Raw genomic sequence first — 16,143 nt, 5'->3', positions numbered from 1 at the left:
TATATAATTTTAATAGACCTATTTTAAAAAGAAAACCAGAGTTTTCAAACTTTTTCATGCAGACTAAAGCAACAATATGTTTCGTTCAGGAGAAATCAAGCACAGCGCAAACTTTTCACGAGCATCTTCCCTTGCTGCAGAGAAAAAAAGGAGGGCAAGCACATGGCAGCAAAACAATGCACCTCATCGAATAGGTGAAAAAAAAAAAAATAAGAAATACGATTCTCCGTCATGACGCGGAAATAACAACGGTATGCATACCTTCCAAATTTACTCACAACGTTCCGCCCACCGTTGAGCAACCCGTTCAGCCTCCTCATCAGTCACCGCAACGCCACCTACTTCAGCAAACACGTAGTCACTCTCATCTAAAGAAGGAATCTCACAGTATGATATTCCCATGCGATCCACCAGCAACTGGGCTGGTTCAACGGCACTACCGTCCTCACAATCTGCGCTACTCTTTTCAGCATTTTCCTTCCTCAAGTTGTTGAGGGCTATTTGTAACTTTCCCAATGACAGGCGACCAAAATTCACAATTTCATCCAATGACATATCCTCTGCAAGAAACACGTCCATCATAGTGCGCGCCGCTATGGGCCTTCTAGCGTATGCGTCCATGTTCAGTTGACGCTCATCGCCTAATCGTGGACTGAGTGGAGTTCCGTGCCTGTACAGCATCATTTCCCTCAACTGCTGCAATGGACCCAAAGTAACACTTCCCTGCGGTAACTCCATAAGCTCGCACAGAAGTGACTGAATGTCTCGCTTAAGAACGATTATTTCTTTTGCGGTGCGCAGCGTCCCCACAACACAACAAGGCACACGCGCACCAAAGAGAGGACTCAGTGCATACTCCTGAAGTACGCGGCGCCGCGTGCCAGGGGAGCCACTCGACTGAAACCTACTTGTTTCAGCACCTTCGGGTACAAAATCCTCATTATAGGGCCAGTAGTAAGCACGACGCGAAGTGAATATGTGATTGCAAGGACATGACATCACGATAGAAGACGATGTTAATACAACACTCACTCCTGCAGAAGGGAATAGTCGCTTCATTTTTTCCAAACTGATGTATTCCACCTGCAATGCACGTATATTGATGGTGCTGTTCGGGAGCTTATGCCAGTTGTCAATTCAACAACGTTGTCGTGAGGTGCGACGACCACTCAATAACTAGACGTCTCCCGGACGCACCAGGTCAAAAAAAAAGGATAAAATGAAACACCCCTAACGTAAGTTTCAAAGAGGAAGTAATATTTGCTACTCAACCTTCCGCTGTGACAAAAAAAAACCTACATGGCATCGATTCAAAAAAAAAGATTTTTTTTTAAAAAGGGAAAACAGTACCGACAAACCGCTATGGTAAGTAGAGGAAGAGGGCGCAGTACGCTTCCCGAGAGTGAGGCGGAAGTGTCCGTTGGTCCACAAAAGGGGACCGTGCCAGGGAAGAGGAAATAGAAGAAACACCGTTAGAATTCTAAAAATAATAGTTCAAAGAAAAAAAAAAGGGGGTAATCGTTAAAATTCCGTACACGTACTCCCCTCATTCTACACTCTCTTTTCCTCTCCCAGAAAAAGGGGGAATATAATGAAGGCAAGAGAGAGTAAAGGAAGATACGTACGTGTAAATGTATACAACACCCCCTATTGTTCCCTCTCCTCGCTAAAACCACACTCAACGAAGTAGTGACCCTGAGGTACGGAAGAAACAACCATTTGGATGAAACAAAAGCATATGATGATATCCTTTTGGTTTTTGTTTTGTCATTCACCTTCCGCATAAATTATAGGTAAAAACATACAGCATAATTTCTTTTTTTTTCTCATATGCTCAATACACGAATCCCCCTTTCCTTTGTTTTCCCACTCCAGTTACACTCCCTTTTATAATGTTATGCGAGGTTTTCTCCCTGCTACCTGTCTTTACATCTTTTTTATATTCACTTGCGCATATATATACCGCTATCTTCACCCACTCAACGGCAAAAGCACCAAACCTCATTGACACATGAAGGAAAATCACTGAGTGGCTTTGATGATGTCCACAAATTCTGGCTTAAGTGAGGCACCACCAACAAGGAAGCCGTTGACGTCTCGCTGTTGGTAAAGAGTGCGCGCATTCTTTCCATTAACAGAACCGCCGTAAAGAATGCGGAGCTCTCCCGCGACATCTGCTCCAATCTTGCTGCTCACCCAGCTGCGGATGAGTGCGTGGGCTTCCTGCGCTTGCTGTGGTGTCGCCACCTTGCCGGTGCCAATGGCCCAAACGGGTTCGTAGGCGATGACAACTTTGGCCCAGTCAGCCTTCTTCAGTTTCTTAGCAATAGCAGCGATCTGTGTGAGCACAACAACAGCGGTGCGACCTGATTCACGCTCCTGCAGCGTTTCGCCGATGCAAGCAATAACCATGAAACCAGCAGCAACGGCGGCGGCAACCTTGTCCGCAACAATCTCGTTTGTCTCACCATAGTATGCGCGGCGCTCGGAGTGACCCAGAACAATCCAGTTGACACCGAAATCTTTGAGGATGGGCAGGGAGACTTCGCCGGTGAAGGCACCGCTCTTTGCAATGGCGTTCTGCGCCGCAATCACAAATTTGGGGTGTGAAAGACGCTCCTTCGTCATGGCAAGGTGAACAAAGGTGGAGGCCACTACGCATTGCACGTCGTGGTTGATGCTTGTGGAGTTAAACAGATCAATAAGCTCCGACAAAGACTGTTGGGAGCCGTTGCACTTCCAGTTGGCTGCTGCGATGGGTTGTGGCTTGGACATAATTTGGCACGGTATAATAAGAGTTTGTTTTTTGGTAGACTTTGCTTGAAACTCAAATGGCTTCTTGTTTGCTTGCTAGTAATGATCTCAGAGACTCTAAACGTAGGTAAACGAGAAATATGAAGAAGAAAGGATAGCAGCGTCCCCAGTAAGTTGCTGCAGCCCCAAGATTTGGGGCAATGTTCTCAAGAAGCCCATGAGGCGATGAGACACAGTTGAAGATAATGAATCTCAGAATGTGCGTTTGTGTTTTGTAGGCATCTCAAACATGTTCTAGCCTTCACGCACGTACCCCTCTACCGGCACGGCGCCGAGTGAGTCAGAACGCAGTTTCTTTTTTTTTTTTTTACATCGAGCACGCTCCTTTTCTCTGTCTTGCTTCCCTTCGCATATACACAAACATACACAAAAAGTCACAAGTATTCTATTCATTTGCCCTCTCTCTCACACACAGTGCTTTTTTCACAATGTTTCCACCAACATTCTCCTTAACTCCCCTTCCGCAATTGTCGCTTCTGGCTTCTCATCTCCCAAAGAATGTGGAAAAGGAACAGTGTAGTTGGCAACCAAAGTGTATCGTCACAGACGCAACCTTCAGATGATCGACGATGCAGGGAGAAACCATGAGAAAGGGTTAAGTAACATTACAATATCAAACTCAACGGTGGAAAAGCCAGATACACCAATATCTGCCACAAACAGAAGACATACCAACCCAACAACCATATGATGCTTCACTTCTTGAGCAGTTTGTTCTATTCTCAAGCTTTGGTAGCATTACATAATGTCTGCAAGTTCGTTGTGAGAGTTTGGTAAGTGCGTCGGAAGAACGCCACCTCCTCGTTGTGTTTTCTCTCTGCTTCAGCAAACTTTTCCTTCTCTTGTTGAATGATTGATTCACAGCGGTATTCTAACTCCTCCACTTGTTGTTTAAGCTCCTCCTTTTCGCGCTCCAGTGCCTGGATTTTAGACTCCATTTCAATCTTGCTTTGTTCAGCCTGAAGAGCCTTACGCATCCCGTATGCCGCACTGCTTTCGTATAATGACCGGTACGCATCAAGTGTCATACGAAGTTCATCGCGCACACGCAACAGCAGGAGCCCACGCTCAGCGCAGTTCACCGTAACCTGACGAATTAGCTCGTCAAAAACCTGCGAGTAGAGCTCCTCACGGACCGGACAAATCCCAGTTTCTCGAGCATTGCGCTCTAGCAGCAGAGAATCAAGACGCTCCTGAAGGTTGATAACGTCCATTCGCGTGGCAGGTATACTAGAGACATATTGTACCCATTGTTGGCCATTCTCCTCAAACTCACGCGGAGGGATGATGCTGTACAGAACATCTTCAGCCTGCGGACCACTTTGCGCCCCGACAGCCACACGCTTCTTCTCTTTCAGAGCCTTCTTGTGCTTCACCTCGGAAAGCAGTACCGGCGTTTCATACTTAACTAACAGGGGTCGTGTGGGCATTGAAGGCTACTTCCTCTACCACTCTCTTTCTCACAGGTAGGAGTTGTCCTTTTCTTCTTAATTTAAACTTTCTATTATGATGATGTCCTACACCGCTAACGTAGCTTCACGCTGGGTGGAATCTGACAAACTGGGACTGCTGGGTAAAAGAAAAAGAGAAGTATGAAAAGAAATAAAAAACGCTAAACAAGCTGAAAGGGAATCCATAGCTGCGAGCACCAACACGCATGGCCACTAAATGAGTGGGAGCGGCCAATATGTCAGACGACGCTTAAAAAAAAACGTTAAAAACAGAGTCGATAGCGTCACGCTTCCTCCAACGAAGGAGGCGAGCCCAAGAGTAAGTAACCAACCACACAGTCGCACCATAACCTGTGCTTCGTTTCTGCTAATATCAACTCTCTTCGCACAACGCAAGGGGTCCCGCCATCACAGTCGGTTAAGGCTGATTACACATACTCGCAAGTTGTCGACACCCCTTTTTCAGCAGTGCGCTGACAAACCCAAAACCACACTCACGGTAATGTTAACAAATAACAGGTGTTTCTGCGTTAGGAGTTCACTTATGTCCAGATTCATACACACAACCAACACGGCAAGCGGTGTGACACCGCTATCGTCCCCCTGCTTCCCAATTCTACACAACACAATACCTTCACCGCTACTAGCACTGTTTAAGACGTTAATAGGGGCCACTCGTCCTGTACTTCCCTTGCTTCTCGATGTCGTGGAAATCCCACCGTGTGGGCTTCCTGAAGTCACGGCGCATTGGGAATATCTCAGGCATGGGCCCAGCGTATACCATATCGTACGACGGATGCTGGCCTCGTGCGTACTGACGGTATTTTCTTTCCCACGGTGTGGGAAACTCCGGTGGACGCATCGGATTGCGGAGATCGCGCCACTCCGCGGTGTAACCTCGTTGGTGTTCCCCTTCCATTGGGGGTGCGTAGTAACCGGGACCACGCACGGGGGAGCCCGGACCTCCAGGTGCTCGCCACTGGCCAAGGTCACCGTACTCATCCGGATAGCCCGCATCCCTGTCAGGGAATGGCAAAGCATGCGCAACGTAGTCATACCATGGGTTGGGCAGTTCATTCACCACATCCCGCGAGTGACGGCGCTCTTCAACGTCACGGAATTGAAAGACTGCAAGTTCCCGGAATGTGCGGGTTTGCACCCGAATAGTATCATAGTCATCCTCTATAAGGCGACGAAGGCGCTCCGAGGCAGGTGCGTTGTAACGCGCTGTCCATACTAGTGCGCGCTTTGTAAGCTCCGCCCACATGTCAACATCATCTTGGCGGCGGTACTCCACGTACAAAGCTTCCAGGAATCGGCTATCCCAGGAAAACTGTCGGAGTACATTTCGTACAAAATAATCATTAGCCTTCATGGTACCACAACCCACCATGGTTTCAACCACCTGAAGGTGCATATCAGCAGCCCAAGTAACGTGTGGGTTGCCAGCTATTTCTTGAACCACATCGGCCAAATGGCGCATCGTGGTTCGTGGATCGAAGCCAGTTTTGTACTGACATGTTCCATCCTTCTTTGTGTTGTACACAAAAGCACTTTCATCCGCAAAACCTGAAAGAACTTGTAAGTAGTTGGATGCTGTAAGGTTCTCTCTTGACCCTTCTGCATCGCCCAAGGATGCCTTGCGTTCAAGAAACTCATTCGCGCGCTGCAGCAGCGCAGCACCCGACTCCTTACCGACAACTCGAAATACTTCGAGAATTGTGGAAAGAAGTGAGGACGTATTCAAATTGGATAGTCTCACTCCCAAGGAAGCGAACAGACGTTCAATCAAATCGTCGCAGAATTTAAGTGTTTCATCGGCATCCTTCGTCTTGTAAAAGAACGCTTCGGTTTTACAACGGGTGCATTCGGTCGGATGAGCCCGTTTGTGCTCTTGCAACACAATACGCAAGACTTCCTTCACTGAATGTACCAAGAATTGATCGTTAGAAAAGAACCGACTTTGCATTTCATCTTCGATTGTGACGGGAGGACCAAGCGCCAATGCACGACCATTGTTCTGGAGGCGCCACGGTGAGTGATGCACTGACTTGCAATGTTCGTAGGGTGCCCAACGCGGTCGGCGTACAAGATGCGGATTAGGTGGCTCCGGCACTGGTGTAGGTTTATTTAGCATTGCCTCCTCCAATTTTGTAAAGAAATGTTGAAAAGCATTCCGCTCACCACCTGCCAGCATCACTTGTGCCATGCGTAGGTAAACCTCACGAGTGCGGTTGAAGCGGTTGAGGTCCATGACGTCGAGATTGGGGTCATGGTCAAAATGTTTCTTCCATTTCGGAAGGTACAATAGTTCTTCTCGGGTGAGGGAAAATGGCACGCGAGAAATGGGCTTTGGGTCAACCTCGCCGGGCTCCAGAAACTTCAATTCCGTGCAGTATCGATTCCACGCCTCCATTGCCCACGTTTTTTCGCCTGCTTCTACGCATACATCAAGATAGGCGCAGATAGTTGCCGTACAGGGCCACGTTTGCTGCCGTTCCATAATCTTCCAAACATCCCTCGCCATATCCAGTTCACCAGCACTCTGAAGAGTTTTCATAGCCGCTATATAGTGCACATGCTGCGGGTTAAAGTTATCTACGATCATTCGCAGAAGCCAATGAAGAGCTTCCTGAGGAATCGTTGCCGATCCCGAGGACATACGAATATTGGAAAGAAACGACAAAAAGTGTTTCTTGTACTCACTTGGAAATCTGTTAATCATTAGGTAGCGTTGGTACTCATAACGACCTTGCTCACAATACTTCACACTGTATGTATCCGCCCCGCGAAACCATGGAGCTGTGCCCTTATTACGTTTTGGCATGTACATAGAGTACATAATGTTTTTTGTATTATTTGACTGGTCGCTGTTACCCAAATCATCGTGAGAAAGCAGGGGCCAAGCATGTTGATACTGTGTATTGGCGTGGAAGCTGTCAACCTTCCGCCACCCCATTCCTACCTGCATCGGCATGCCCATGCGCCGCAGCTGTTGATAACCGCTTCCCGCCCGCATCATTCGAAGTGATGGGTCGCGAAACACAAATGCGCGGGCCTTGCCACTCCTGTGGTGTCCCACAACAGTGCAGCGAAGCATCCCGATTTTCTATATCAAGGGTACGTCACCTCACTTACCCCTTTCAACTTTTTCCATCATCACGAAATGTAGAAACAAGCACAACAACGCAATTTTTTTAAAAAATGTGGGTAAATTTGACAAAGGGATGTATTAAGCTAAAGGGAGAGGGAACAGAGCGTATAGCAGAAAATCCACAATAATAAAGGCACATCAATAAAGTATACAGGAGAAAGTTTGCAGAATAGTTGAAAGATAAATGAATGCATGGTAATAAAATGCAGTGAGAACAGAAGTAACGGTGTGCCTCCTATTTCTACACATCAGTTTCGTGCACATTCGTTCCGAGGAATCCCGTGCAATGGGGAAATGCAAGGCATTTTCTCCCTCTTCACGCTTGACAGCAAGGCAGCACGGAAGTCATTCATTTCCATACGAATGTACTGCACCAGTTACGCAGGTGGGTTAGAAATCCACATATCACATCGAAGTGATGTTTCTGACCGTGGCGAAACGGACAGTAATTGCATGAACTCATCAATACTAGCGTTGTCCATATTGACAAACAGCGGCAGCAAAGCTCGAGGGACATGCACGCCATGAAGTGGAACAGTGGGCTGTGGAGCGCGACTGAGTGAGCGCAACACAAAACTCTCCGCGGCATGTATTTGCTGCAATAGGTGTTCTGAAGTAAGTGGAACACATGGATTGGCAAGAGTGGAGCTTTTATTCGTGTGGCGCTGGTTGAACCATGACGATAGCCAGGTCGCAGCAACGACAGGAATACTATTCGCGTGCCACAACCCCACAGTAGTACGCGATCGATAAGATTCGTCAATTTCCAAGTCATCCTCCAGGAAACTGCTGTTACTTCCCTCTGCACTGCGTGACGCAACAGTGGGGGAACTTGCAAAGAGGAGCGTTCGCGGGTTGTACGACGGCATGTCTTCAAAATTCTCCGGCACCAGGTAGGCGTCAATTAAAGCAAGCAAAATACGTGTATGAAGATCACGGCGACTTGAGGTGGTGATATGCTTATCATCAAAACAATTTCTGGATTTCATTTGCAGTTCCACTTCAATGTCACTCGGATCTGGGGGGATAACCATAAACAATCGCGGGTCAGACTTGCTGAACGGAGGTAGAACAGCGTAGTAGGCGGGTTTGTTTCCCCTTAATATGCCATCTTTGATGTCACTCAACGAAAAGAAGCAACCGCCAACGTTATAACCATTTGTATTGTAGAAGCATGTAAAATCCTGTGCCCGTTTGCCTAGTGTTGACATCCATGCATGAATGTACAAGGCGTTGAAAACGTTCGCCCAGAAGCAGAACAGCTCCCGGCGCTCAAGCCCTCTGATGTTAACCGCTGCAAGGTGAGCACTGGAAGTGGATACCGTCTCCAACAACTTCCAAGCAGTGGGGTTGTGGGACACATCTGGGGGTACAGTAGGTGAGGACATATCCTGCATGTAAAGCAATGTATCCAACGCCACAGCAACCAGAGTTTCGGCACATGCGAGAGCAGAAGCTCCGGTGAGAAGCAAAGGGGTTGATTTGATTGGGTTTATTTTAACCCTCAGCACATCCACGTCACCACACGGGTGACGCTCACTTTCGTTGAGCACGTGGAGTTCCTGTATTGTACTCAATGTAAACAGCCTTGTAGATGATGTCACATCAGCCCTTGTAACAACAGGGGGCACTAAAACACCGGAGACTAGTTCAATAGATATTGGAACGACAATTTTTGCATGCACTAACCAGAGAACAAATTGCCAACACGCTTGTGCCCTTTCGTGCGACTCGACATGCTCATGTAATGTGAGGCCCAAGCGCGGTGATTCGGTGAGCAACCATTCATGCAGTTCATTAGAACTAAAGCATTGCTGTGCTACTACAACAGGAGGAACGTATTGGCAGCCACTTCCCTCACGGTAGCGAATTCGATCACTGCGCGGGACGCCGGAGTCAGGATCGGCCATCTTCGATATTAATGTTCTCAGTGTCGCCGCAATAATATCCGGTGCCAACAAATCACGAAAGAAGGGTTGCAGCACCCGTTGCGTAGCGTCCGGACAAGATACAATTTTGCAAGAAGCGAATATATTTGACTTTTCTAAAGCATCACTGTGTTGGTGGAGCAACCATAATTCACTCATCTCGTCGTCCCTAACATGCTGGGGAGGGGAGCTGGATGCTGAACGAAACAGTTTGTCCACCAACCTGATGAAGCGTTGAAGCAAAACCTTCTCTTCCAGAGATTTTGTGTTCATATTGAGTAGCGTACGTCCATGAACATTCATCTGTCGCAATGCATCTATGGTTTCGCGCTTCACACCCGGTTCCACATCTAGCAGAGCGTCTATAACTGTTTCCACACCCCAGTCACATGGATCACCATATTTGTGCATTACCTCCAACTGCATGCGTTGGAGGTCATCCTCGGGGACGCAATTATCGCACATACATCTTGCTGTTTCAATGTTCTTGTTAAATTCACTCCCTAACACGTAATCAGGATATGTGAGATGATCATAGTAGAGTAAATCATCAGGTATCTTTTCAGTCGGGATGTCACGTTTGTTGGACGCAACGTCGCTCTGTGGAAATTCAGCTTCCTGGTGCTGCTCATTGCACAAGGAATCCTGCACGAACCATAAAATCTGTGGTGACGGTTCGGTGTGCGCAGCGGTTAGAAGGGTCCGTGTTTTCCGGTTAAGTGATGTCGTGGCCGCTGTTGTTCGTTGCAACAATACAGCTGAACCTTCCTCTTTCAACTCACCTGCACCTGCGCCGACCAACCCCCTATTAGTATATGGATCAATGGCTGCCGCACGTTCATCAATGCATATTTCTCGAACAATGTACTCTTCCTCATCATCTGCAGATCCTTTACCATTCCCGCCCTCGTGCGGTACGAAACCGAAGGACACAGGAGAGGAAGGTGCGTTCTCGTCCAGCAAGGACCGTTGGCGAGGCTGGAAGAAGCTACTAAAGAATTGTAATGGCTTCTTCCACCATCCGACTAGTTCAGTGGGATCGGGGAGCGATGGGCCACCATTGACCACTAAGTAGTAGTCAGATGCTCCCTCAGACAGGTCTGCTAAACAAGCAACCTGTTTACTGGAATTAGTTGATTCGTTGGACTCATTGCCTTTTCCATCGCTCCCAGTGCCCTGCTGTTCACCATCAGGGATGCGCATCACTGGGTTTTGGGAAGGGGAGCACCGATTTGGACATGGCTGAAACCGACCGAGAAAGAGGTTCATGAACAACTGTTTCTCGCGATCACCGAGGATATTGTTGTACAACCGCTTGATACCCATCATTTTGTCCCACCCCGTTCCTCGGTTTAGCACACCAGCCCCCACCTGTGCCGACCCGCCATAATGCAAGGCAATAATATCTCCCATCAATAGGTACATGTGCAGGAACTGCTCGCGTACCTGGGGCGAAAGAGAGAGATCTATTGGTGAATGGAGAAGACCAAGAGCATGCAGTTGATACCCGAGTGCATGCAAACCAAAGAAATACTGGGCTAAATTAGTTCGATCAACGCAGTCAAGACAGTTGCTGCGAGTTACACCCTGTTGTAGTCTTACACTCCGTTCTGCATCATAACCATTACTATGAATGCAACACCGACCATAACAACCAGTGTCGACACCAGTGCTCGCGTCAGTACCACATACAAAAAACCCGTTCTTGGCGAACACCTCTTCCGCCAGCGATGTTGTCTTGTTCCAGGCGTCTTGTGCACTGGCCCGTATGTCATATTCCCTGTAGATCAACACGTTTGATGAGCTTTCGCACCCACCTAAAAAATCCTTTTTCGTGTATCCAATTAAAGTTTCCACAGCTTTCTTAAACTCACTGCCAAGAGCACCTTCACGGAGGTGTTTCTCCCGCTTTCGTAGCAAGTTCACAACAATAACTGGTGCACCATAGTCCCCTAGAAGTTCCTGGAAGTGTCTGCAGGTGTCGACGCAATAAAAATTACTCATGCCCAATTTAATAGGTGGTTTAGGGAGTTGTGTAGGTGGCTGAAACCAGTGAAGGGGTACCGAACCACGTACCTGGACGTAAGATGTAAAACTGCCTCTTCGCCCATAGTCGTGCAACGTTGATTCGTCGGAGATAATTTGCTCGATCTCAACATGGTTTGCAACGTGGCCGTTCCCATTCACACCGCGACGAAAGTAACGGGCACCAGCGTAGTTTTTACTTGTGCGAGCTATCAGTGTAAAGAGCAGTGGTCGGGACCCACACCACACGGCACGCTGGACAATAGACCCTTGTGCAACGTAGACAAACCACCGCCGCAAATCCTTAGGGCACAGCGGTGCTGCCTCATATGATTGGCCACCATTTTGAGCAGATTCTCTCTCGCACCGAACAGATTCCGTCTCCTGTAGAGTGAATAACGGTTCCAAAAGAAATTCATTCCACACAAACTTTGTCCGCACAAGCCGTCTCTGGCTGGGGATGGTCATGTTGGACTGCAGCGTGTTTGTCAAATCATATGTGCGCGAGTAAAACAGGTTTTGCTTATGTGCTGATGAAAGAAACTGTCGACAATACTCCTCCTCTTGAAGACGAGCTTTTTGTATTGACGAGCTCGCCGGCCCCTTTACTCCCAACACCGTCGCCGCCTTTGTGGCCACTACGGTCGTTAAAGCTATCATTTTTGGAAGACACAATGAAACAAGTTCAATATCGAGAGCTTCGAAAATGCGATTAAAGCCTATACGCGCTACCGTTTGCCGCCTAGTTGCCAAAAGTAGGTAATAACCACTAGTAAAGCGAACGCATCCCAGTAGTGCTTTGACATGTAGCAGCCGCCCCTCTTTCGATGCACAAGCGGTAAGCGAGTCCACTTCGTCCGCCGTGTATGATCTGCTATAGCTATAGACAAGAGGTCCACCATCACTTTTATTAAACAACAACACTTCTTTCTGCTCGATGTTTTTTTTGGAACTCGTGCCAATAATGTAACATTGTGCTGGGAGGTCACAGACAACAATGTTCCTAAGTGGTTTAGTGATCTCCGGTTGCAGGAATGCATCACAATTTACCCACGGTGAGCATCGTTGTCCACTGTTACGGTGACCCTGCAAATCACTGTCCATCATTCCCCACTGGCACCCGGGGAAGACAGGGGAAGTACTAATCACCGTTTTTAAAAAAAAAAACAAAGAGCTGGGAGAAGTTTAGCAACGGGAGAAAGTTAGAACTAAACACATTAATAGTCAATGTGATGCAAGAAAGGATGTCTACAGTATTCAATACGGATAACTCTCAGCTGTCACCAGAGCACGATTTCGCCCAAGTATCACCGTGGTAGTAGATCATTTGTCCGGCGATCGACCACAGAACTGATATACTTCAAAGGCAGTCGACCCGTGCCACTTACACCACGGGTAAGTAGCACGCCGTTGGCACTTTCCCACAACTCCACAGATTCCTTCAAAAGCAACGGCACGTCAAGAACTAAAAGCACCTCTGAGGTATTTCTCATTCCACTTATAACGCCGTCGGACCCTGGCATCCCCTTGGCAAAGTGAATGTGTTGTCGTCCCATTGTTGAAAGATAACCACAGCCACGTATTCGTTCCCACGCAGAATAATACGTGCCATGCACAGCAAAAGGGACTTGAGTCTCGCTAGTGATTGGAACCAGTTCGGGATTAATCCCAGACAAACTGTGCCCCTGGTTAGCGCGTATGTATACACGCCTGTTTTCATCGTAAGCCATTTTAAATCGTTTCTTGTCGTTGGAATAAACCACCCAGGCGAGATGGGTCAGCGCTGCCTTATCGTTAGAGAAGGGCGCACAGCGTACTAAATCGTCGGCTAGCACATACCCGGCATCCGAGATTGTAATTTTCATTTTGTCTGCTCCATGTCGGAGAATGCGGGAGAGGGCCTTAGAATATATAACCACCTTTTCCTTTGTCATGTCTTCACTACCCATCCTGTTTCTGTCATCAGTCTTCAAGTTTAGCAAGTCTTGTAGCGGATCTTCATTTTCAAGCACGTTAATATGAATCCTCTTGATCATGCTCTGTTGATTGTTCACTGTGTCACTAGCAGCCCTCTTCCGTCCCATGGCAGAGTTGTTCGAACCCTCCTCTCGGCAGTGAGGCATTTGCTGACACTTCCCTAAACCTGCACTGGGCTTCAAGGACGTAGTTGCACCGACATTAACCCACGAGGTACCCCGTGTGAGCTCACTATTGTAGTCTGTTGTTGGGGTAATAACATGGCCAAGTTTGATAAGTTCACATAGCACAGCGGCTATATTTCTGCAGTCATCTATCCCGCTGTGGTGCCTGCCCTTCATCTCCAGACCGAGTACAGACATCATATCTGGAAGATCGTGTATAGGTTGTGACACCGTTTGTCCCAAACCCGGAGATAAAACTCTTTGCATGTACTGTTTGATATTGAACCACCGGCGAAGGGATGGAGGCACGTTGACCGTAAACCCCTGTTGGATACACGCTTTCACCTGAATAGGAAGCATTGTCTTGAGGTCCCAGTCACCACATGTCACGGGGAGATATCTTTTGTTTATTTCTGTCTCACCACAATTATTTTGGTGAAGGTAGTTCATCGCAGCGGTAAATACGTCGGGAAATGTGCTTGCTCTATCTACCACTGATTGCGTTATACCCGTAAGCTCAGTGCAAAACTCAGAGAGCTGAGGGTTAACTACCGGTCGCACGTACTGCTGGAATTCACTAATGGTATTACCATTCCGCGCATCTACGAGGACTATAGGAAATTCAATAACTTCCGGCACTTCAAGACGTTGGTGGCGCTCGCATGTAGCTTCAAAATCTAACACCATGTATGTATCGAAGGGAGGTTCCCGCAAGGGATATGCTTCCTGCTGTTGCAAATTCCGGGTGTTTTGTCCCCACCGTTTAAATTGAGGTGATATGTTCATCATCTATCCACAAAATCGCACAAGGTACTGAGTACACTTCCGGGGGGGGGGCAAAATGGTTTTAGAAACCTCGCGATCGGTATCCTAAACGAAACCAAACGACGGACGCAAATAAAAGGGGAAAAACGTACAATAAACTCACAATGAATACTCACCAGAAAATAACGAACCTTCCCAAACGCACAGAAAAATAATTAAGGTGCTACGCAGGGCAATTTACCACCTGTTCATTCGTGATATATGAACAACTACCGCTGAGTAACCATCATGCACAACATATGCGGTTCAACAGAGAATTCCTCCTCCGTCAATGTTGAGCGCACCTTAACTTTCTCAAGACCCCCATTTGGACTCCGCACACGTGATGTAACGACCACGAGTTCGCCACGCATAGGGCCCTGAACAATAAGCCCCTGTTCTCCTAAACGAGGTATCACAGTTTCGAGTGCTGCACAACCGAAGACATCCACAGCCGAGTGTTCCGTCCCTCTGTTGGGCAAAGCATGGTCTCTGGTATCTTTGTAAACGGTAACATCCGGAACACGGAGCGGTTCAAGACGTATCTTTCCATCCTTCCGCGCTATAGACTTCACAACAAACTTCTTTCCAAAAAGGTCTCCGGCACTCTCTTCCACAAGACGCACGATAAGTTGGGGCACAACCCACCACACGGCGGATTGCACCGCACTTGCGGCGGTTTTGCCATCAACATCCCTGCTGCTTCCAGAATTGGCTCCAGAGGACTCGGTAACCTGAAGCTTCTGCGCCGCGTATACGGCCCGAACGGGCCGCGAACTTTCATCAGCCTTCCATCGTTTGTATAGCTCAGATTCAACAAAACCCGCAGGACGAACTGCATAAGTTTTAAGTTTCTTTCGTGTCCCGTCAAGGAAAACGGCTTCCAGAGAGTTTGTGGCACGATCAAGGCGGCTTACTTCAAACATTTCATTCATCATTTCACATGTCAAGCGGCGCCCATACTGCCTTTCCTCCGCTGTTAGTTCTGTTTCCTTGACAAAGTTAATACCCGCCGTTGTGCCACACGATGTGCTACTCGAGACTTTAGAACATTTCACATTACCATTTGGTTCAGCCCGAAAATCAGAAGGGCACCGCAGACACATAATATCGCCTGGTTTAATGTTGTCAAGGCTGTTCGCTGCAGACTCGGTCGAGGTTTCCATGAAACCACCAACGGATAGCGGTACGTAATCCTCTACCACAAGTAATTTTCCAGTATTTGATACACCAGTTGAGACTGAAGAAGAACTCCCCACCTGTGGAGTAGACTTTTGCATTTGCTGCAGTAATCGCAAACCAACACGTCCGCTTGCATCGCGAGAAAACACTGGTGCCGCATCCTCATCATCGCTCTCCGTCTCACAACCCCGAACCCGGTTCTGAGAGCTTCGACCGCTACTTTGCCCTTGCCCAGATGACTGCCGCTCAGCATGGCTTCTTTTTCTTGGGGGTTCGTCTGCGCTATCTTCAAAAAAAGACATTAGGTTTATTTCCTACTCTCAGTCCCTCAGCTACTCTGTCTTTCCTTTTTCTCTTTTCCTCCTTTCGTACCTGAGCAGTGATTACAACAGAGAAAAAAAATACAAAGAGTTACGAATCGAGAGAACGTCACCTGTCAAAGGAAAAATGGGCGTTAAAATCATGAAAACTTTTGAACAGAATCACACTTCCGTCCTCACTGGGACATTTATTTCACTTAAATTGGAAGATCCCAAATATTACACACATTTCTCTCTTCAGTATATCGTCCGTAACGGTTTGTCGCACACAAGAAGAAAAGGGAACCTCAGACTTTTAGGTTCTTTTCACTCACATAATCCAGT

General features: G+C 47.6%; 7 protein-coding genes across 7 annotated transcripts; all 7 read right to left on the bottom strand.

Annotated features, from left to right (window-relative positions):
* Positions 1-270: 270 nt before the first annotated feature.
* TbgDal_XI6240 (hypothetical protein, conserved) lies at positions 271-1,059 on the bottom strand (the record flags this gene model as incomplete). The annotated part of the gene is made up of 1 exon (XM_011781468.1): positions 271-1,059. One exon carries the CDS (start codon positions 1,057-1,059, stop codon positions 271-273), a length of 789 nt encoding a protein of 262 aa, XP_011779770.1.
* Positions 1,060-2,022: 963 nt separating this feature from the next.
* Positions 2,023-2,775, bottom strand: TbgDal_XI6230 (triosephosphate isomerase, putative; the record flags this gene model as incomplete). Its single annotated transcript, XM_011781467.1, has 1 exon — positions 2,023-2,775. The coding sequence occupies one exon, from the start codon at positions 2,773-2,775 to the stop codon at positions 2,023-2,025; it is 753 nt and encodes a 250-aa protein (XP_011779769.1).
* Positions 2,776-3,536: 761 nt separating this feature from the next.
* TbgDal_XI6220 (dynein arm light chain, axonemal, putative) lies at positions 3,537-4,244 on the bottom strand (the record flags this gene model as incomplete). Its single annotated transcript, XM_011781466.1, has 1 exon — positions 3,537-4,244. One exon carries the CDS (start codon positions 4,242-4,244, stop codon positions 3,537-3,539), a length of 708 nt encoding a protein of 235 aa, XP_011779768.1.
* Positions 4,245-4,926: 682 nt separating this feature from the next.
* On the bottom strand, positions 4,927-7,365 carry TbgDal_XI6210 (hypothetical protein, conserved; the record flags this gene model as incomplete). Its single annotated transcript, XM_011781465.1, has 1 exon — positions 4,927-7,365. The coding sequence occupies one exon, from the start codon at positions 7,363-7,365 to the stop codon at positions 4,927-4,929; it is 2,439 nt and encodes an 812-aa protein (XP_011779767.1).
* A 431-nt stretch (positions 7,366-7,796) lies between these two features.
* On the bottom strand, positions 7,797-12,479 carry TbgDal_XI6200 (synaptojanin (N-terminal domain), putative; the record flags this gene model as incomplete). The annotated part of the gene is made up of 1 exon (XM_011781464.1): positions 7,797-12,479. One exon carries the CDS (start codon positions 12,477-12,479, stop codon positions 7,797-7,799), a length of 4,683 nt encoding a protein of 1,560 aa, XP_011779766.1.
* Positions 12,480-12,679: 200 nt separating this feature from the next.
* TbgDal_XI6190 (phosphotransferase, putative) lies at positions 12,680-14,302 on the bottom strand (the record flags this gene model as incomplete). Its single annotated transcript, XM_011781463.1, has 1 exon — positions 12,680-14,302. One exon carries the CDS (start codon positions 14,300-14,302, stop codon positions 12,680-12,682), a length of 1,623 nt encoding a protein of 540 aa, XP_011779765.1.
* Positions 14,303-14,547: 245 nt separating this feature from the next.
* On the bottom strand, positions 14,548-15,801 carry TbgDal_XI6180 (hypothetical protein, conserved; the record flags this gene model as incomplete). The annotated part of the gene is made up of 1 exon (XM_011781462.1): positions 14,548-15,801. One exon carries the CDS (start codon positions 15,799-15,801, stop codon positions 14,548-14,550), a length of 1,254 nt encoding a protein of 417 aa, XP_011779764.1.
* Positions 15,802-16,143: the final 342 nt, after the last annotated feature.

Source organism: Trypanosoma brucei, chromosome 11 (assembly GCF_000210295.1).
Source record: "Trypanosoma brucei gambiense DAL972 chromosome 11, complete sequence".
NCBI classification, from domain to species: domain Eukaryota; phylum Euglenozoa; class Kinetoplastea; order Trypanosomatida; family Trypanosomatidae; genus Trypanosoma; species Trypanosoma brucei.
This window is presented reverse-complemented; position numbering and strand designations above follow the sequence as displayed.